At 48.1% G+C, this 21,945-nt stretch overlaps 1 protein-coding gene across 4 annotated transcripts in view; it reads left to right on the plus strand.

Moving 5' to 3' along the window:
* The window catches only part of NF2 (NF2, moesin-ezrin-radixin like (MERLIN) tumor suppressor), a 70,920-nt gene that overhangs the window by 12,913 nt on the left and 36,062 nt on the right, over positions 1-21,945 (plus strand). For all 4 annotated transcript variants that reach the window (XM_052654881.1, XM_052654882.1, XM_052654883.1 and 1 more), the window contains exons 2-4: positions 10,508-10,633; positions 12,525-12,647; positions 15,058-15,141. In XM_052654881.1, coding sequence (XP_052510841.1) covers positions 10,508-10,633; positions 12,525-12,647; positions 15,058-15,141 — 333 coding nt within the window. The remainder of the gene's footprint in view (positions 1-10,507; positions 10,634-12,524; positions 12,648-15,057; positions 15,142-21,945) is intronic.

Consider the following 21,945-nt stretch of genomic DNA (forward strand, 5'->3'; position numbering starts at 1 on the left):
CTCAAAAGAAAACAACAACTACAATTTGTTTTGTTTTGAAAGAGTCCTTAGAGTTTAAAACCTCCTCTTTGTGGCTCCCTAAGGTGATGCGCAGAGAAGGCAATGGCACCCCACTCCAGTACTCTTGCCTGGAAAATCCCATAGACAGAGGAGCCTGGTGGGCTGCAGTCCATGGGGTCGGACACGACTGAGCAACTTCACTTTCACTTTTCACTTTCATGCATTGGAGAAGGAAATGGCAACCCACTCCAGTGTTGTTGCCTGGAGAATCCCAGGGACGGGGGAGCCTGGTGGGCTGCTCTCTATGGGGTCGCGCAGAGTCGGACATGACTGAAGCGACTTAGCAGCAGCAGCAGCAGCGAGGTGATGTGATCTGTTTCCTACTGATCTCTTATTCTGAGGAAATTTTTCTTGGTTGGCTCTTTGAGATTTAGATTTCCTTGGCAAGGTATTTTTAGAGAGAGGAAATCAGTATGTGTCACCAAAGGCAGGCGGAGGGACATATACCTTCAGGCCCAATTATGCAATTAGAATTTTAATAAGGAGCATCATAAATTCTTGCTTCATTGCAGTCATTACCTAGAAGATTGTTCTGCTCAGAAGCCTGATCCAGATGTCATCATCATTATATCAACATCATCAACCAACCACAAGTGTTTGTGAAGTGGCCACAAATCGATTATGCAGTGCTTGCTTGGGTCCCAGGAGATTTAGAGATTATGAGAGAGAGAGAGAGAGTGTACGTGTTAGCTGTTGCCTTCAAGGAGTTTATGATCTACAGGAAAGACAGGAATCTTGGGAAAAGACAGATAACCCAATGTTTCCATGTATGTAAGTGCATATTGGATTCCCCAAGTGGCTTGAAGTCGCTCAGTCATGTCCGACTGTTTACGACCCCATGGACTGTAGCCTACCAGGCTCTTCCCTCCATGGGATTCTCCAGGCAAGAGTACTGGAGTGGGTTTGCCATTTCCTTCTCCAGGGGATCTACCTGATCCAGGAATCGAACCCGGGTCTCCCGCATTCCAGGCAGACGCCTTAACCTCTGAGCCACCAGGGTTTCCCAAGTGGCTTAGTGGTAAAGAATCCACCTGCAATGTAGGAGACACAGGTTCCATCCCTGATCCAGGAAGATACCCTCGAGAAGGAAATGGCAACCCATCCCAGTATTCTTTTTTTTTTTTTCACACCACGGACAGAGGAGCATGGTGGGCTATAGTCTACACGTTCTCAAAAGAGTCGGACACAACTTCGCGACTAAAACAACAAAAGTGCATATTAACTCACGTGTCTGGTGTTATATGCTGGGGAAGAAGATGATGAGATAAGGAAGGGACCTGAGAAAGGTCTGACTGTGAGAAAATGGAAGCATATGGTTGTGCTGAGCTGGGAGGACACGGGCTGCCTTGTCACAAGGCGAGGCAGTTGGTTGGAAGAGAGAGGAGGTAATTGGTGGAGAGCCTTGAAACCAATAATTTAGATAGATTGGGCATATTAACAGCAATGATCAGAGGACCGGGAGAGGAAGATTACTTGCTGTGGTTGATTATGGCAGAAACTGACAGGGCAAGATTGCAGCTGAAATGTTTGTTTTGCATCAGGGCGGTTTCAGGTTTGTGTAATTTTGCTCAGATCAAGATAAGGGATTTGGGAGTCATGATTGGTGTGGAGCAGAGAGATACGATTCTTTTTTGGCTAAAATCCTGTTTCCCCTTTTCCCTCAGAAATAATGGCTGAGTAGGAGTGGTATGTCCTAGCCAACTCATTGGAAAAGACCCTGCTGCTTAGAAAGATGGAATGCAAAAGGAGAAGGGGACAGCAGAGGATGGGATGGTTAGATAGCATCTCTAACTCAAAGGACATGAATTTCAGCAAACTCTGGGAGATAGTGGAGGACAAACGAATTTGGCAAGCTATAGTCCATGGGATTGCAAAGACTCAGACGTGACTCAGTGACTGAACAAGTGGGAAATATCATAGTTGAGGATGCATTTAATTAACGTAGCCTAGGGAATCATAGCTTAGCCTAGCCTAGCCTTGTCGTTGTTGTTTAGTCACTAAGTCATGTCTGACTCTTTTGTGACACCGCGTACTGTAGCCTGCCAGGCTCCTCTGTCCATGGGATTTCCCAGGCAAGAATACTGGAGTGGGTTGCTATTTCTTCCTCCAGGGGATCTTCCTGACCCAGGGACTGAACCCAGGTCTCTTGAGTCTCCTGCACTGGCCTGTGGATTCTTTACCACTGAGCCACTAGGGAAGCCCAGCTTAGATCTGTTCAAAACACATTAGCCTACAGTTGGTCAAAATCACCTGTTTAAAAATCAAGTGTTTTTTGAGACATCTCAGGGCAAAGGGGGAGTGATGTGTCTTCACCACGATAGGGAACACAGACATGAGACATAAGCCTGGTGGTTTGTTTTTGTTTGTTTGTTTTGCCAGACCATATGGCATGTGGGGTCTTGGTTCCCTGACCAGAGATTAAACCTATGCCCTCTGCATTGAGAGCATGGAGTCTTAACCACTAGACCACCAGGGAAGTCTGCAAACCAGAATAGATTTTAATGGAATTCATTATTCACTACTGTGCAGCAAAACCATCTTTATAACTCTTCCCACTGTGTACATCTGCTAAATGGAGGTGTTGGGCTTTTTTCATATTTATTTGGCGGTGCTGGGTCCTAGTTGCTCCATGCGAACTCTTGGTTGCAGCGTGTGGGACCTAGTTCCCTGACCAGGGATCGAACCCAAGCCCTCTGCACTGGGAGCTCAGAGTCTTAACCACTAGACCAGCAGGGAAGTCCCTGGCATCTGTTTGTTTGTTTGTTTGTTCAAAACAGTCAAATAAAAGTCGTACTTCGGTTTGGATCTGGTACGGCAACACCTTAAATTGTCAACTATTCTCTGAATCAGTTCTTGTAGGGCAGCCGTGGCTGCAGAGGTCAGTTAGGGATGAGCATTGCGAGAGGTCACAGCCCTTCTGGCTCTGTGTTCCCGAAACTATGGCAAACATGCCACACGTGTCCTGAGCCCTGGGAGGTGCCGTTCCTTCTGTTGCTCTGTCTGTAAAGGATCCGACCTTTTGACAGCTTTTACAGCAAATGCTAGGGCAGCTTGTGAGCCAATTAGGAGAAACCCTGATAAGTGAATGCCAGGTCCCTTGGTTCTCTGTCATCTTCTGTGGAGTAGACAGCCAGTCAAATAGCCTCCCTTGGGTGGCTGATCACCCTGTCCCCTGACATCTATGAGACCTCTCTGCCAGCTTCTCCAGGCTTGAGTCTTTTCTGTAAAGCTGAAGTGTCTTCTAATTCTCAGACATCTCACCCACGGCAGTCAGACTCAGTTCTGTTTCTTCGGGAAAGTTTGCCCTTTTCTGTCTGTGGCCTCTTCCTGTGTCTTGTCTGGCTTTCCACGCACCCTGCGTGGTTGTCTCCAGCAAGCACAAGGGATTAAAGAGCACAGTGGAAGAAAGACGGCTCCATGTCTACCAAAGCCCAGAAACCAAGTGATCGTTTCAGGACTGTGAGTCTAAACTTGGCCCGTTGTAAGAAGAGGTCGTGGATTTGTATTAACTTTTCCCCAGTTAACAGACCCGGATCAGCCCCGTAGGTTATTGGTGCCAGTTGCTTCCCAGAGCGGGAGAAGTGCTGCACTCCCTACGTCCTCCGCCACGGAGCCGTAAGTGCTTAGCGCTATTTCCTTAAACCATTCGAGGTTGATAAATGACAAGCACTTCACTCTGGGTAGAGCTCATAAATTCAGCCCCTACCAAAAATAACAAGCTGACAGCACTTAGTCCTGTTTATAAAGTTCATACACATCCATCTCTGATGGAGGTGCAGGGTGGATCTGGGAAATAGCACTGCAGTCCGTTAAAGTAATGTGAGCACGCAGCCAGGACGCAGCATGACGCACCGGGCGCCCTGGCTCCCTGCCAGCTGCCCTGCGCACCACGGGCACCTGAAGGATGAGTCCAGAGCCCTGCTCCTTCCCACAAATGGCCTTTCTCACTCCCTCCACCACCCCTCTTCTTTCTGCAAGTGAGCCCCTGCCTCCTCTTCCCTGGGCTGAGGGGAGGCAGTGGGACACGTCCCTTCGGGAGGAAGAGATGGATTCAAGCAAATCCATCCATCAGCCCAAGGAGCTGTTCTCTTTCTGGCAATCTGTTTGGGAAAAATGGCAAACCCTCCCAAAAGAAGGGTCTGTAAGTGCAAAGCCTGAGTGACTTATGTTCTAGCAGGTGTCAGAAGAGGAAATGTTTTAATAGAAAATAATAATAAGGGACTTCCCTGATGGCCCAGTGGCTAAGACTTGGCACTCCCACGGCAGGGGGCCCGGGTTGATCCCTGGCTGGAGAGCTAGACCCTACATGCCATAACTAAGAGTTTGCGTGCTGCAGCCAAATAAATATTAAAATAAATGAATAAACAAGAGACTCACCCAACTGGTCGTGGCTCCTTAGAGACCTGGCAGGTCTTGCTGGGGGGAGGCTGGGAAACAGTGGCGAACGACCCAGGCCCTGGTGGGCCGAGGAGGGTGTGAGCCGTCACAGGTGGGCGGGGCTGCAGCCGCGTGCTCAGTACTGCACTGAACATTCAGTACTGCAGACAGGATAGCCATGCTGCCTCTCAGACACCAGAAGAGCGCAGAGAACATTCCTTCCCTTTGCAACAGCTTGGACCCGAGCCACAGACGTGCTGTTCCCTCCGGCTGGCATGACCCCCCTGCCCCATTCCTGTATCAGAGGACCAACTACCACCTGGCTTTGGAGACCCAGCTCAGACCCAGCATCTCCCCCGGGGGGCCCCTCTCTCCCCATCAGACCCCCAGGCCTGAGCTGTGTCCCCCCCCCGCCCAGTCCTCTGTTCTATGAGCATTTGCCAGGGTGCACTTTCCTCCATCCACCTGTCTTCCCCGTCAGCCGTGAGCAGGGACAGCGTCTTGTCCCGGATCCCTCATTCATCCCCAGGGCCCAGCGCAGTGACGAGGACGTAGTGGGTGCTCAATAAATGTTTGTCAAGTGAGTGATGGCGTGGTTAGCGTGATGAGAATTGATGGTGCCCTTCCTGATCCGCCATCCATCACCCATGGAGTGGAACACGACTGGGAGGCTTTAAACGATGCCACTTGCGAATGTAAGGAGAAGAGGCGGGGTTAGAATGAGTAATCACCCCCTTTGATTGAGTATTTACTGCGGCGCCTTCTCAGGCTTTTAAAATGTATCAGTGCGCTTACTCCTGAGATCAATCTGCTAAGACAGGTTCTGTTCATTATCCCCATTGCAGAGCACAAGGAAGCCCAATAACTTGCCGAAGGTCACACGGTGGCAGCGAAGAGATTCATACCGAGGTCAGATAACCATGGCTTCTCTCTGCCTTGGAGGCTGGTTCCTGGAAGGAATTAAGCTCGAATCTCCAGAGGCATCCATCTTATGTAATGGTTTAATTTCTCTCCTGTGCATGAAGAATGGGTATGAGTCAGGTTCCCATTCAGGGAGAAAGCAGATAACAGCCCCTCGGATAACTTTCTGTGGTTCACGAGACAGGCAGGGTTAGGTGACAAAGAATTGGTTCGTTTATTTATTAAAGTCTTCATCGAATTTGTGACAATATTACTTATGTTACAACATCATGTTCCAATTTTTCGGCCTCGAGCCATGTGGGATCTTACCCTCCCAACCAGGGATCAAACCCATACCCTCTGCACTGGAAGGGGAAGTCTTCACCACTGGCCCACCAGGGAAGTCCCTGAAGAACTGGTTTTAGACGGTGGTTGAAAGCATGGCATCGCAAGTGTTCCCCAGCCACGCTGAACTGCAACACTGCCATTTCCTGCAAGGACCATCTAAGCTGTTTGGCCCCTAGACCTTCGCATATGCCCTTCCCTCTGCCTGTCACGCACTTCCCTGCTCACTCCTCCTTCCCCAAGTCGGGTCCTCCCTTGGCTTCCCTTTTCCACCTGCTCAGATGCAGTTCCTCAGCTCTCCCAGGTGGAGGGTCCCTTCCTGCCCCCGATGGCGCTGTCATGGGCCCTCACGGTGCGGTAGCACTGACAGCCACACCGGAAGCTGACCTGTGTGCGGGCTGAGAGGACTGATCACCCGGTCCTGCCAGGTTCCCGCTCCGGGCCTGTTCTCTGAGAGCGGAGACTGTCTTCTGTTCCCCGTTAACCTCCTGTACCTCATCTGGTGCTTGGACACAACGTGTGTTCTCTAAATGTTTGTTGAAGGAGTGGATGAACAGGAGTTCATTTTTGCTTTACACTTTTGAGCCTCAAGGGTATTTTTGGCCACGCCATAGGGCATGTGGGATCTTAGTTCCCCAACCAGGGATCAAACCCATGTCCACTGCCTTAGGAGCATGGCGTCTTAACCACCAGAGAAGTGCAGAGTCAAGGGCTTTTCATTTTTTTTGGAGCCAAAGGTTTTTAAAGTGGCCAAGTGTGTTCTGTTGCACAGCCATCATTTGCCGCGTCTTGTGTACACACTCGGTGGGCGCCGTGGGGAGTGGAGAGGTGACCTGGTCGCTCCTGTTCCGAGGCACCCACCGGCTCTGTGGACTGGCAACAGAAACAGGGGCAGGTGTGGCCACGTGCTGGCGAGTCCAAGGACACCCCATCACAACCCAAGACCTCCCTTCTGCAGGGTGTCCTGAGAACCGCTGGGAGCAACTGTGAGCAATGATTCTTGTCTGTGAAGAAGTAGAAACCCACATTAGGAGGACTGAGCAGGCCGCCCGCCAACTTTGGGGGAAGGCAGGTTGAAAAGTGCAACCTCATGTAGGTAACAGCACGCTGGAGGTTAGGTGTAACCCAAGAGAAACTCTTAATGACTTAAGAATAGAACACTTTATTTTATAAATAGAGCAGAGACAAAATCAGATGTATTTAGGACACCTCTACCTGGTTTCCTCGGGCACCTTAGTTGAGCTTACTTTGTCTAGAACTTAATTACTCATCTGTTTCGCTCAAAATTGGCTGCTCCTGCTTCTCCCATCTTCCAGCCCTCCTTTCCTGGAACCACCTGATGCTCAAACCCAGAAATTCAGGTGTTTCTCTCAATGCTTCTCCAGTTCTCAGCCTTCCTCTCCTTCCCACTTGCCTTCCTCTAGGTGGGAGTTGTCCTCCCTTCTGGCTTTCTTGATTCCAGTCTCCTCTGGGCTTCCCTGGTGGCTCAGACAGTAAAGACTCTGCCTGCAATGCAGGAAACCCAGGTTCGATTCCCTGGTTCGGGAAGATCCCCCAGAGAAGGGAATGGCCATCCACTCCAATGTTCTTGCTTGGAGAATCCCATGGACAGAGGAGCCTGCTGGGCTATAGTCTATGGGGTCTGAAAAGAGTCAGACACGACTGAGAGACTCACACTTGCTCCAACCCGTTCTCCACCATGTTGTCAGTGTGCATTCTAGAATGCAGGTCCGATCCTATTATCCGTCTGCCTGAAGGTCTTTGGGTGGTCCCCTCTACACCCCCGCAAGTTCAGGCTGTCTTGTCTCACTTCTGCCAAATGACCTGCATTTCTTTGTAGAGATCAGGACATTTGTTTGTTTTAAGATGTATCTCCTTTTCTCCTTTAACTAATTCTCCTCTGTTCTTTAAAGCTTTTCCCCACGTGGGTCCCTGCTTGCGTCTCTGGTGGGGAACATGCCTCCAGCATTTCGCGTGTCTAATGTTGTTGGACACATAGAATGTGCTCTGTGGTGCCTGCTGAAAGATCAGCTCAGAGGACAGGGGGTTCGCTGGTGGCCTAGTTAGGTTAGGATTCTGGGCTTTCGCTGCCATGGCCTAGGTTCAATCCCAGGTCCAAGAGCTGAGAAACCATGAGCCGCGTGGTGCAGCCAAAAAAAAAAAAGATTAGATAAGAGGAAGCAGAGACTTTAATTTACCTTGAGCTATAAAGGAATAATATCGGGCCCTTCCAAGAACAGGTTTTATTTTAAGGTGGGAGAAGAGTGTTAAGACCCCAGTCACTTACTGGAAAAGATGGCTGGGGAGTGTTGATAGAAAGCCAAAAGGAAACCCCACAGAGAAGAAAAAGAGGTGATGGGGCGGCGGCGGGGGGAGGGGTTGCCTACCTTAGACCATCAAGAAAACGGCCAGTGTCTGCTGTAGCAGGCTGCCAAGGAAGGTCTCCTTATTTATACAAGAAGGGGACAGGTCTGCAGTAGGTAATTAATGACTCAGACTCGTTTCCATTTGACATCCTACAGTTCTTAGAGTCGAAGTTGAAAATCCAAGACAGGCATTGAGTCGGTGTGAGAATCACCCCTCCCCACACACACACACTTCATTGCAAGCCCCATGGGAACAAAGGCAGTCTCTGCGTTCAACAGAGATAGTTTTGCATTTCGGAAACAAAGAGGTAGAAAGGAATACAGGAAAACTGCCTTGATAGGAGATTGTGTTTGAGAATTTAAGCACCCAAGTCAGGAAATCCAGTCAGCATCCTCTCGGGAATTAGGACGCACCGCACACCTCCCAGCAGACAGCCCCTGCCTGCCAGAGCCCTCCCTGCCGCGGCCGTGAGTTATGGCGGATGGGGAGCCTTTACCTTGATCTTCTGGGCTGCTGGGTGTTTCACTTCTCCAAGTTAATGTCTGCTCTTAAGCGTTACATTATCTGGTAGCAAGGTAGTCATTTATAATTTATATACTATATGCCGGCTTAAAATAGAGACAAGAGGATCATCGGCGTTCTGAAGCTCCTAGTTTTCCAAAATAACATTTCTTCGGTGAAGTCTGCTGGTAGGAATTAGAAAAACCTGCCGTGAATTAAAAAGCCCTTTGTCCTGGAGTCAGGCTGGGACACAGATGTGCCAACAAGCATTACTAGTAAAGACCTCCACCTCTCGGATGGCGCTGGGGCCCCACTGAGGTCCCAGAGGTGGGACAGGGGCAGAGTTAGAGGGACATTTGGAGAAACGGCCCCCGTGAGGGACAGAAGCCAACCCGAATCTCCACCCCTTATCAGCTCGTATTTGCGGCAAGTGGGATCTTTTGTTATGGCGATGGGCTCAGTTGCTCTGTGGCATGTGGGATCTTAGTTCCCGGACCAGGGCTCGAACCCACATCCCCTGCATTTCAAGGTTGATTCTTAACCACTGGACCACCAGGAAAGGCCCTGTGCTGCAGCCTTTGGTGTCCTTCCATGTAGGCTGCTCCTTTGCTTTGTTGATGTTGACGGAACAGGCCAGGATGGGCTTCCCCGTTGAGTTCCTCGTAGGGAACACACTGTCCGCTCACACACATTAAAAATAGAAAAATCCTGCTTGAAAAGCCCTCTGTAGAGTCAGGTCTTAGCAGAAACGAGTCGAATCTTAGAGGTCTTGCTTGTTTTTTCCTTTTTTTCCTTCTTTTATAAGAAGTCTCTGAACCCGAAATTTTCCCCAGTGCTTTTTCATCATACATCTGGAATGTGCTGGGACCTTGGGTGGAGATTTCTCTCATGAGGGCAGGAGAAGAACAGACAGCCCTCTGAAGGCTGGTGTCCTTGCTCTTCTGATGTTTGGTGACCTCGTAGTATTTGAATCCACCATCTGTGACCGTGGTCTCTGTGGTATGGCTTACGCTCATCCGTGTACCTGGGTGTCCATTCGAATGTCCACCTGATACTTGGGGGCTGCTGGGGTCTGGGCGATGGGCTGCTAAGGAGTAATGTGGGAGCATCCTGGGTGATATAACTGGAGAGCCACAAGGTGGCAACATTTACTAAGCTGCTGGGCATTCTCTTCCCCTATTATGATATTGAACCTGCTTTTCCAGCCATAAGATTGAAGAGCAGAGAAAAAGGGTTTAGCAGCCATTGCTTCAGGTCCTTCTGAAGGGGACGCTGTAGAATTAGCACACGGCAGTGTATTCCTGTCTGTTTTGTCCCCTGGGTTTCCTGTGAAATTGCTGTGTGACTATAGGTGGGACCCCTTCCCCTCCAGCCTCCGTTACACATCGTTACGGGGGGAGACTGTGGTTTTGCTGGCTGGTCTCTGATGGTGCCTTTTCCTCCTGATTTGTGACTTTGATTATAACTTCCTCCCCTATATTGCTTTTAAAAATAGCTAGTAAAACTCGTCTTTACGTTTTAAAAAGCTAGCCTTCTATCAAAGGGCAGAGTCGTTATTAAAGAGATCGACAGTAAAATCTCGAGGAAATGGATGTCCCTGGGAGCTCACCCTGGGTTAACTGGAGAAGCTCGACTCTCCTAAATGCGGATGCTATTTACCAGCTTTCCAAAATTAGCAGCTTTGGGGATATTAAGATCTGAAAGGAACTGTCCAAGGGAGGTATTGTGTATGCTTTGCAGCGATTAAGCCATTAAGTTCTAATTGGTATTTTCCCACTCATGGTTTTGTGTAGGAAGCTTCACAATTATTTAGGAATTCTGTGCTCATCAGCCATCTCAGCGTCGTTCCCCACCTTTCAGAACCTGAGAGCGGGGGGCACAGAGGAAAGAGTTTTTCCTGTGAGTGGACTGCAACTCAGGCTCAGCCAGCTTCCCCTGTGGGTTTCTTCCCTTGCAGATGAAGTGGAAGGGGAAGGACCTGTTTGACTTGGTGTGCCGGACCCTGGGGCTTCGCGAAACCTGGTTCTTCGGCCTGCAGTACACAATCAAGGACACCGTGGCCTGGCTCAAGATGGACAAGAAGGTGGGCCTGGACCCTGATGACACTAGTGGGGCTGGCGTGGGCCCCAAATTTCCCCTGGGTGTGTGTCTAGCTTGTTGCTCATCATGGAACATTATGGGTGCACAGTAGAGAGGGGGGCGGGTCGCAGAGGAAGTCACGTGGGACGTGGGTCTGGGGAGGCCCCTCCTCTGCTCTCCAGGCCCGAAGAATCCCCCAGGACTGACCTGCCACCATTCCTGGCTTCTTCGTTTGTCATCGGATGTCACCTGGTTGCTCCAGGCTTTATGCCGTTCAGTAGCCTGAGCCAGGAGTCAGGCTTTGTGAATAAAAATTACTATTGTATTATCTTTTATTTTTTTCCCCACAATTTATGTCTTTGAAAGATTTTCTCAGGGCTCATGTTCTTTAGGGAATTTTTTTCGAGTCTTTTTGAGAAACACCATGGCCCAACTCAATTTACTCATTACCATGATCTAAGGCATAAAGAGTGCCTGGTCCCCACGGTGAAAGAAGAATGTCTCTTTTGTTCTCGTGTTTCCTGGGGCATCTGAGGCCTGGTGGAGGAGTCTGGGCTCCCAGCAGTTCTAATGTGGCTCAGAAATGGATATTGCCTCGGGGAACTGCCCTCTGCGTGGGTTCTTATATGCGCACAGAGACACTGTCACCTACTTACCTGCCTACCTAACTGCGGAGATGCTGAGAGCAGGGCCATACGTATTTGTCAGTAACTCCTAAAAGACCCCCGAATCGCAGAGTGAGTCAGTGTCGAATTCTTACTGCAGATTACCGCTTTCAATTGCCTACCCCATCTTATTATCTACTACTTGGGATGATAAACAGTGCAGGCCTTCTGTCTTTCACCAGCTTGACGCTGAACCCAAGTGTTCAAATTGTGTTTACGTACGTAAATCCGGCTCTTCACATTGGGATGGCTGCCAGTTATAAATTTCACGTGGAAATTCCCAACGATCATGAACGTCCCCGATCAGGTTTATTTTTAATTTCTCAGGCACCGAGGCCAGGAATTTGGGCAGGAGCCTGGAAGGTTACCCACCAAAGGCAGCAGAACCACCGGTATCATTTTATGGCTCTCGGCAAAGTAAATTTGCAGTCGTACCTGAGCGTCGGCCAAATGGATATTAGACTGGGGGGCCTCAGGAGCCGTGGAGCCTGCTGCTCAAAAGAAATAAATCATGACACATGTTAATGGAGCCTTGTAGCCTGTCACATGGCATGTTTATGTCCTGAGATGAAATTCATTCTGGAGAGCAGATGGCTCAAGCTTTCCAGTGGGTGGATGGAATTGTTAGAAGATTAAAGGCCGCATGGTTTACTGGCCGTGCTCAAGTAGTTCATGGGGGCCCCTCTAGAGGTTCCTTGAAACACAGGGTTGCCCCGATGGACAGGTTTCACCTCTTGTTGCTCAGTTAATGATGAGATGATTCGACAGAGATCTAGTTTGTCATCTCGAAGCTCCATTCCACCGTGGACTTAAATGCTGGAGGTAGGCAGCCAGACCAAACAGTAAAGGAAGCTTCCATGACTTGAGAAAATTAAAGAACCTTCGGCCGACCGTAAAGGATGGTGCCCAAGACCCTCAGGTTATAAGTTTCTAGTTGTTAGCTATCTCTGCAGCCTTGAAAACATTGGTGCCTTAATATTCTTAGCTCCACTCGCCACTTGGGGGAATCGATTCATTTGGTTTAGAGACGCCATGTGAGTGAACATCACCTCCTGTTATAGGTGGCTCTGTGAATGCTTCAAACTGTAGAATCACAACCCTTGGGGAATGTGATGAATTTAGAAGGGAGAAGGATGTTTATACACTCCCTGCAGAAGGTTCTTTGATGGTGGCCCCGGGAGGGAGAGGGGCCAACCCAGCTTGTTTTCTTTTCGCTCCGTGATCCCACAGGTGCTGGATCACGATGTCTCAAAGGAAGAGCCGGTCACCTTTCACTTCCTGGCCAAATTTTATCCCGAGAATGCCGAGGAAGAGCTGGTTCAGGAGATCACGCAACACTTATTTTTCCTGCAGGTACCCCTTTCCATGCTACCCCCCGATCCTAAAAGTACCCCCCCTCTCAGAGGCGTGGCCACAGAGGCAGTCTGGACTGACCCCTCTGTGCCTCCACATCCTGAAAACTCTTTCTCTGGAAAGCCAGTCCCTCTGGTTCTGTAATGAAAAAACAAGCTTCAGGACAGAACTGTGCTTGAGCGATGAGAACTGGTATCAGATGACACTGCAGAAGTGTGATGGCGAAAGAACCCATGCTGGTAGCAGCTCCCTCACTAGATGCATCTCTTTGGAGAGGGATCCCATTTTCTTCCCCACTAACTTGAAAGTACTAGGTAGCTGCCCCGGAAGTCTGAACCGAGAGTCCTGCAAACAGCAGTTCTTCGAAAAGTTCAAAATTCACTCTCATGAAGCTGGGGCTTCAGCGTTCCACTAACACTTGAGATTCATCAGGCTTCAAGCCACTGTTAGTCTAGGTTGTCTTATTTCCCACTTACTCCCCCTTTAGATCGTGAGCCTCTTTAAGGCAAGGCTCACTGAGTGCACGGTGGCCATCCCATAAGTTACTCCATAATTAGAGGTGCAGAGACCGCTGGAGTTGGCCTTCTGGAGGGGCAGCAGAGGATTGGAGTGAGGGCGGGAACGCTGCCAGTTTTGTTTGTGTTCCTACTGCTTGGTCAGAGTGTTTCCCCAGTTTCAGGGTTAGTTTTTATTTGTTTGTTTTTTTGCTGTATCTTGAGGTATTTGGCATCTTAGTTCCCCAACCAGGGGTCGAACTCATACCCCCTGCAGTGGAAGCTCGGAGTCTTAACTGCTAGACCACCAGGGAAGTCCCTCGTGGTCGGTGCCGGGCGCTGGGAAATCAGTGACGGAAAAAGCCCTGCAGGGGCATTAGCTGTGTGAGCCCCTGGGGGTTCGGACAGTGAAGTATCTGCCTGCAGTGCGGGAGACCAGGTTCAGTCCCTGGGTCGGGGAGATCTGGAGAGGGAAATGGCAGCCCACTCCAGTGTTGCCTGGAAAATCCCATGGACAGAGGAGCCTGGTAGGCTACAGTCCATGGGGTCGTAAAGAGTTGGACACGGCTGAGCGACTTCACTTTCACTTTTCCCAGAAGCAGGCATATAGGCTATCACCCAGTCCTCCTACAGGGCTTTCCGGGTGTCTCAATGGTAAAGAATCCACCTGCCAGTAGAGGAGATGCTGGTTCGATCCCTGGGTGGGGAAGATCCCCTGAAGAAGGAAATGGCAACCCACTCCAGTATTCTTGCCTGGGAAATCCCACGGACAGAGGAGCCTGGCAGGCTACAGTCCATGCGGTTGCAAAGAGTCAGACATGGTTTAGCAACTGAACAATAAAACAACAAAGTTTACCCCCCGCCAAAAAGTGTATATATATATATATTCATATGTATATATACTCGCACTACAACATTCTCATGTCAAAGGGAAGCCCTCTCAGCTTTTCTGTAGTGTGGCTTAAAAACCCAAGTGTTAGAGTTGTCCTGCTTTAAATGAAGCCACTCAATGACCTTCTGGGCCCCAGAACGTCCCGGCCTTATAGAGATGGCTTTCTTGGAAGCAGTGCCTACTCTCCATTTGACTTTGGCTCAATTTACCCTCCCACTGAAATGCAGGAGTGCTCTCATGGCTGAGCAAGGCAAAATTTACTACTTTTATGAATCTGGTGACTGTTGACGTCTGTGAAGGAGAGTTGGCTTTCCTGTTGTGTTTATTTCAACCTGCCCCCACTTGAGGAGGCCCTCCTGCCTCTCTGTCTGGAACATCCCCCCACCCCACCAGGCTAAGAAATTAAATGCCATGAGATATGTTAATTCAACATTATGGCTTAAGAATTATATTTCCTGGACCTCACGTGGACTTAAAGGTTTAATCGATCAAGCTTTTATTGCTTCCTTCTTCCTTAGAGCAGGCATATTGAAAGCGATGGTTTTCTACCTCCAGTCATAACTCAGTGGCCTCGCTGACTTTGGGCTTGTGTTAAGACTTCAAAAAGCAGACTCCATTTGGTCTGGTTGTGCGTGTGCTCAGCAGGGACCAAGGCTGCAGTCTTGGCCTGTTCCTGACACCCCCTCAAGTTCACAGCTCTCCTTCGTCACAGCCCAGTCAGTCTCTTTCTTAACCACCACAAAGACTGTTTTCTTCTTCAGCATTTGATCATGAACAGAAGAGATAAGATACGGATTTTTTTTTTTTTTAATGCCTAGCTATCTTACCAGTAACTTCTCAGGGCTGAACTCCCAACTTGTCAGCAGCATTAAAAAAATTTTTTTTAAATCATACCCTTTGTCAGAAAATCATTACAGGCAGGTGTGGCAGGGCTCGTTAGAACACCCAGCGGCACCGGCTGTGAGCCGCCCTCACGGCTCCCCTCCGCACGCACGTTGTCACGCCTCCCCTGTCGCCCCTGCAGGTGAAGAAGCAGATCTTGGATGAAAAAATCTACTGCCCTCCCGAGGCGTCTGTGCTCCTGGCTTCTTACGCCGTCCAGGCCAAGGTAGGCTCAGAGAAGACGCAAGCATTCTTTCTGAGCGTTAATGCATGTCATGAATCGTGCCAGACATCCACTTCTCTGGACTCTCTGGGCTTCAGAGAGACCTCCCCTGGAAAGCGGGATGCTCTGGGACGTGTGGGCTTGGGGACCACTCTCCCTGTCCCACTTCTGTACCATCTTGTGAGAGAGTGTGTGTGTGTGTGTGTGTGTGTGTGTGCCTACCAATGATAAGTGTACAGCTTGATGAATTTTCTGTGTAATCCTGTTTGAACATGTGGTTAATTATATTCGCCGCGCCAACCTCTATTTTCATTAACCGGGAAAAATGAGTTTATCATCTCCAGTTTTGGCCAGACGTGGCCGTGAGGTCAGAAAGGCCCAGGTCCTCACTGCAAACTCTTCTTCTGAGGACCAGCAACCCTGTGTGTCAGGACCACACCCTAGAGAATGTTCTGTTTCATGCCCCCCGACGGGCATGCTGGCTCTGCTTATGGTGGGCACTGCAGGCCCTCGGACCCACTGAGCCCAGCTGAGCTGTCTGGTGACCGGAGAGTCTTTCAGAGAAATGGCTGCAGTTTGGGACTGGTGGGGCAGGGAGCTGTGTTCCTATCCGCTCTGTTTTTATAAGATGAACGTAGGGTCTACCCAGGATGCTTTATGCCCCTCAGGTTTCCTGCTTTAGTCACATGCCACTTGCTCTTTTTTTTTTTTTTTCAGCTTTTTAGCTTACCTGGAGTATAGCTAATTAACAATGTTGTGATAGTTTCAGATGAATACCTGAAATGCAAAGGGACTTAGGCATACATACACATGTATCCATTCTCCCCCAAACTCCCTTCCATCGAGGCTGCCTGTTGACATTGAGTAGAGTTCCTTGCTGTGCACACCAGGACCTTATTGGTTATCCATTTAAAATACAGATGTGTGTATATGTCCATCCCAAACTCACTAACTATCCCTTCCCCCCATCGTTTGCCCCCTACATGCCTTTTGCCCTTGGTCCCTTCGCTACCCCCTTTCACTACAGCATGGGAAGATGACCTCAGAACTGGGTCACTTTCGTTAGCTTTGTGATTTTGCAGAATCTTTTCAGTTATCATTTTTCTTTTTTAATTAGAGGTCTCCATAAAGCCATTTCCCTGAAACTAATTTCCAGAAATTAATAAGACCCTCAACTTCTTAGCCCACTTTTTAAGGGGAGCTTAAGATAATTTCATATCAAAGCCCGGAAGGAAAAAAACTGGCCCACTGTTTGAAGGAGAAAAGGGTCTGTACCTGTTCGTCACACCAACAGAAGCATCTGGGTCGCTGGATGACTTGTCTAATATTTGCTGAGTATTTGCTGGCCGGAGAGGAGGCTGTTGACTCTGTCATGGATACAGACACGAAGCGAGCATCTCTGCCCTCATGGTTTGTTCAAGGTCGTTTGGGCAACCTTGGGTAAAGCTCAGGGCAGAGCCCGCGGCCTTGGGGTTGCATCTTGTGCCTTGCCTGTCCCGCTGCCCTGACAAATGAGTAATTGAGAAAACAGAATGGGCCTGGATTCAACTAAAACATATGCTTCCTTTTCTGCTTTGATTAAGAATATTAATAACAGGGGGAAAAAACATGTCCTTTCAATCAGTAGCGCCCTGACAGTGATGAAGCAGTTGTTGTCACTTTCATTAAATCCGAGCACTTCCTGGCCTGGAACCGAGCTCCTCTCCTGCCCGCTTTCTCCCCAGCCAAGAGGAGGCCCAGGCTCCCAAGGATACCACCTCCCTCTGAAGGACTTCAGTTCTCAAAGGCCACACTGTCTTTGCACAAACTGGCGGGGGGGGCGGGGGGGCGCAAATTCAAAGGCTACTTGTGGGAAAAAAATAACTTTTCAGGGAACCAGCAGATGTTTGCTTAAACAGGTTTTACTGTAGGAAAGCCCTCCTGATTTGGATCCTCCTAATTTAGAGATGAAAGTGATGCACAGACATCATGTGTGGTTCACATGGAGAAGCGTGTTCGAGCTGTTTTTCCTGGAGTAAATTGTCACAGTTGTACAAACAAAGGTGATCTATGGTTTCGAGTCTGCATTTGGGAAGCTAAGGATTATTGGACCATACTTCCAGTTTCTAGGACAGCTGTTGCTGTGAGTAGGGTGCCTCTGGTTGTCATGTTGATCCGATCTTATACGTCTGTAGCATTTTACCGTTTTACACAGTGTTATAACATGAATATTTCTTGAGATTCCTCAGAGGAGTCTTTTCCGGAAGCTAAGGATCAGGAAAGGTTAATAATTTGTCTCACAATACTTGATGTTAATTCTGTTTTAATTGGAATTTATAGCCCACTATTTTTTTGAGGTTTTTTTTTAAAATGTATATACCGTTTTTAAGTCTTTATTGAATTTGTTACAGTACTGCTTCTGTTGTTTATATTCTGTTTTTTATTTTTTATTTTTTTGCCCAAGAAGCATGTGGTATCTTCCTTAGCTCGCTGACCAGGGATCAAACCCGTGCCCCCTGCATCGGAAGGCAAAGTCTTACCACTGGTCCACCAGGGAAGTCCCCCTATAGCCCACTTCCTGATGGACAGGATTTGAAGGAAAAGGGAGCTAGAGAATGGAGCCAGGATGAGAACCCTAGAGTCTGATTGCCTCACTTAGCTTTTGCTCATACCATGAGAGGGGTCTCTGGGTTCCACACTGGTCCCACCCCTTTCACTAAATCCCAGGTTCATTTATCTGGTCACACCCCTCCAAACTTTTCAATAAATTGTACCCGCTCCTTCCAGTTCTTCTTTCCCACAACCTTTCTGAGACAGACAGGAACTGTAAAAGTGTGGTGGGGAAAGTGAATTTGAGTGCATTAACACATGGGATGTAATTACGCACTAATGTATTCATTACAGTGTTTCAGCTGTTCAGCTGATATAGACACAGTTCATTCTAAAGCATAAAGAAACAATTACCCTTAAAGCATAAATACGAAAATTAATCACATGGTTCAGTTAACAAGAACCGTATTTCATAGTTGGAGTTTAGGTTATATTTCAATTAAAAATATGGGCTGGTTTTGTTTTGGGTTTTTTTTGGCCTAGTCATGTGATGTACCAAACCATCTTGCAATGTTTTAAGCCACCTGTTGGATTTCATATTGACAGTTTGAAAATGTGTTCTTATTAAAAATGACTTGGAGAAGGAATGGTATATAATTCCCCAGACTTGCAGGGCTGGCCAGCAGATTCCTAGTGCTCAGAGAGAGGAAGAGCTGGTGGGAGGGAGAGGAGGCTTGTTGTTTCTCAGTGCGCTCTGATGCCAATCAGGGGCAGAGCGCCAAAAGGCGACTCAGAAGTTGGGTATCTGTAAAGTGTAGGTAGAGCGAGTGTAAGAGTTGAGGCTGGAGAGGTCTGCTGGGATCAGATCAGAAAGAGTCTTAACTTCACCCTGTGGGAGATGCAGAGCCAGGGAAGGGTTTATATTTAGACAGATCCTTTCTTTGGCGGCTGTGTGCAGATCAGAATGGAGGAATACCAATCTGGAAGCAAGCAGACCTGGTAGAAGGCTGCGGTGGCCATCCAGACAAGACTGTGGGCTTCACACCTTGGGCAGTGCTCAGCTGGGTGGGAGGAGGCTGACTTTAAGATGTCCAGGTAGAAAGGACTTCCTTGGTGGCCCAGTGGTGGGGAGCCCACCTGCCAGTGTAGGGTGCACGGGTGCAATCCGTGGTCTGGCAGGATTCCACGTGCTAAGGAGCAGTTGGGCGGGTGTGCCACAGTTGCTGAGCCTGAGCTCTCGAGCCCTTCGGGCCCCAACTAACGAAGCCCTTATGCCTAGCACCTGTGGTTCTCAACAAGAGAAGCGTGCCTGTGCGTCGCAGCTGGAGAGTAGCCCCCGTTTGCTGCAACTAGAGAAAGCCTGTGGGCAGCAATGAAGACCCAGCACAGCCGAAATAACAGTAAAGTTTTTAAAAAATAAAAAATATCCAGGAAAGAAATATAATATCTAGGGAAAAAAAAATTCAGAAGGGAAAATTTGATATAAGTGGTGCTGTCCTCTGCGTATCTCCCTTTTGGAGGGACTTATCATTTTACAAATGGGTATTTTCTCTCTCTCAATGTTGATTTTGAGATATGTCATGTTGGACGTTGCAGATGTAGTTCATTGATTCTAACTGCTGTATGGTGGCCGTTGATGAATAACCCTAATTTATTTTTCCATCCTCCTGAGGATGAGGCAGGTTTAGTTTCTGCTGTTTCCCTATTAGAAGTAGTGTTTTACTGCAAACTCTTTATATGCTTCCTTGTGTACATGTGCTAAAGCTTTTTCCCCTTAAGGTACATCCCTAGAAGTAGAATTCCAGGCACATCCTTGAATATAAAGACCTCATACGTTTCTAAGAAAAAAGACAGCAGGACCATGAGAGCACAGGGTATGAACAGCAGGCAGTTTATAGACCAGGAGAAGAACCTGTAAATACAAAAAGCGCTCAGTCTCACCAGTAACTCGGGTGACAACTGCATTCCCGGGAATGCAGGAGACCTAAAAACCGAGGGTTTGACCTCTGGGTCAGGAAGATCCCCTGGAGCAGGGCATGGCAACCCACTTCAGGCTTAAAGCTCAACATTCAGAAAACAAAGATCATGGCATCTGGTCCCATCACTTCATGGCAAATAGATGGGGAAACAGTGGAAACAGTGTCAGACTTTATTGTGGGGGGCTCCAAAATCACTGCAGATGGTGATTGCAGCCATGAAATTAAAAGACGCTTAGTCCTTGGAAGGGAAGTTATGACCAACCTAGATAGTATATTCAAAAGCAGAGACATTACTTTGCCAACAAAGGTCCGTCTAGTCAAGGCTATGGTTTTTCCAGTAGTCATGTATGGATGTGAGAGTTGGACTGTGAAGAAAGCTGAGTGCCAAAGAATTGATGCTTTTGAACTGTGGTGTTGGAGAAGACACTTGAGAGTCCCTTGGACTGCAAGGAGATCCAACCAGTCCATTCTAAAGGAGATCAGTCCTGGGTGTTCATTGGAAGGACTGATGCTGAAGCTGAAACTCCAATACTTTGGCCACCTCATGCGAAGAGTTGACTCACTGGAAAAGACCCTGATACTGGGAGGGATTGGGGGCAGGAAGAGAAGGGGACAACAAAGGATGAGATGACTGGATGGCATCACCAACTTGATGGACATGAGTTTGGGTGAATGCCAGGAGTTGGTGATGGACAGGGAGGCCTGGCATGCTGCAGTTCATGGGGTCGCAAAGAGCTGGACATGACTGAGCGACTGAACTGAACTGAACTGAACTGAATCCCATGAACAGAGGAGCCTGGCGGGCCATGGTCCATAGGGTTGCAAAGAGTCAGACATGACCAAAGTGACTTAGCACACGCACACACATGGAAATATTTCAAACCCATGAAATTGCCAGAGAATTGATGCTTTTGAACTGTGATGTTGGAGAAGACTCTTGAGAGTCCCTTGGACTGCAAGGATATCAAATCAGTCAATCCTGAAGGAAATCAGTCCTGAATATTCATTGGAAGGACTGATGTTGAAGCTCCAATACTTTGGCCACCTGATGTGAAGAGCTGACTCATTGCAAAAGACCCTGATGCTAGGAAAGACTGAAAGCAGGAGAAGGGGATGACAGAGAATGAGATGGTTGGATATCATCACTGACTCGATGGAGATGAGTTTGAGCAAGGTCCAGGAGCTGGTGATGGACAGGGAAGCCTGGCTTGCTGCAGTCCATGGGGTCTCAGAGTCAGACACGACTGAGCGACTGGACTGAGCTGAAACAACACGTTTGTACTGCATAGCACTGGGGCTTGTTGTTGTTTGGTCCCTAAGTCATCAACTCAATGGACATGACTTTGAGCAAACTCCAGGAGACAGTGAAGAACAGGGAAGCCCGGTATGCTGCAGTCTATGGGGTCGCAAAGAGTCAGACACGACTGAGCAACTGAACAGCAATTGATTTACAGGAGCTCCATATATTATGAATATTAATCTTTTATCTTTTTTTACATGTCAGTCTTGTCCGTCCTTTTCATGTTTTCAGTGACTTTTGATTTCAAATGATTTCATCAACCTTAATATACACCGACCTTAATATACATCAACCTTAATATGTTCTTCAATATTTTATCCTGATGTTTTTATGGATTTCTGTTTATAAGTTTAAGTCTTTAATCCATCTGGAATTTAGTGACTGGTGTGTGGTAGGGATCTGACTACTTATTCTATATATGCATTGATTAGACCTTTGTGTTTTGTGAAATCCTATTCAGATCGTTTGGTCTCATTTTTCATATATATAAGCAGAGGAAAGTATGGGTTTCTGTTTAAGAAGTGACTCTGAGAGTCCTTTAAAAGGTGGACTCTTTTCTTTTTTTCTCATTTCTTTTGTTGTGAATAAACCTGTCGCAATTTACCCCAATGAAAAGCGGATACCTTCAGACTCTCTTTAAACCATACATTAGGGATGGAAACATGCTATTTATAGCAACAGAGACATTTTCTTTTTAAACTCTGAAGTCAGGGATGGGGGGCCAGGAGGCTGCCTCAAAGCTCTAAACTTCTCACAAGTGGCCAGAAGTGGTAAAATGAAACTAACGAAAACGAAAAGCTTCTGGGAGAGAAGTTTAAGATGCAAAGATCCACATATCATTAAACTCTTGACTTCCCTCATCATTCACTGGCAAATTGGTTTCTTAAAATTTAATTTGGTCTCAACGTGAACCGATTCCTCTCTCCCTTCCCTAAGCGTGGACAACATCACCCCGAGCGTCCTGGGTCTTCCCTGCGTGTGCTATCTACTCTGTGCTTG

The sequence above is a fragment of the Budorcas taxicolor genome, chromosome 17 (genome assembly GCF_023091745.1).
Source record: "Budorcas taxicolor isolate Tak-1 chromosome 17, Takin1.1, whole genome shotgun sequence".
NCBI lineage: Eukaryota > Metazoa > Chordata > Mammalia > Artiodactyla > Bovidae > Budorcas > Budorcas taxicolor.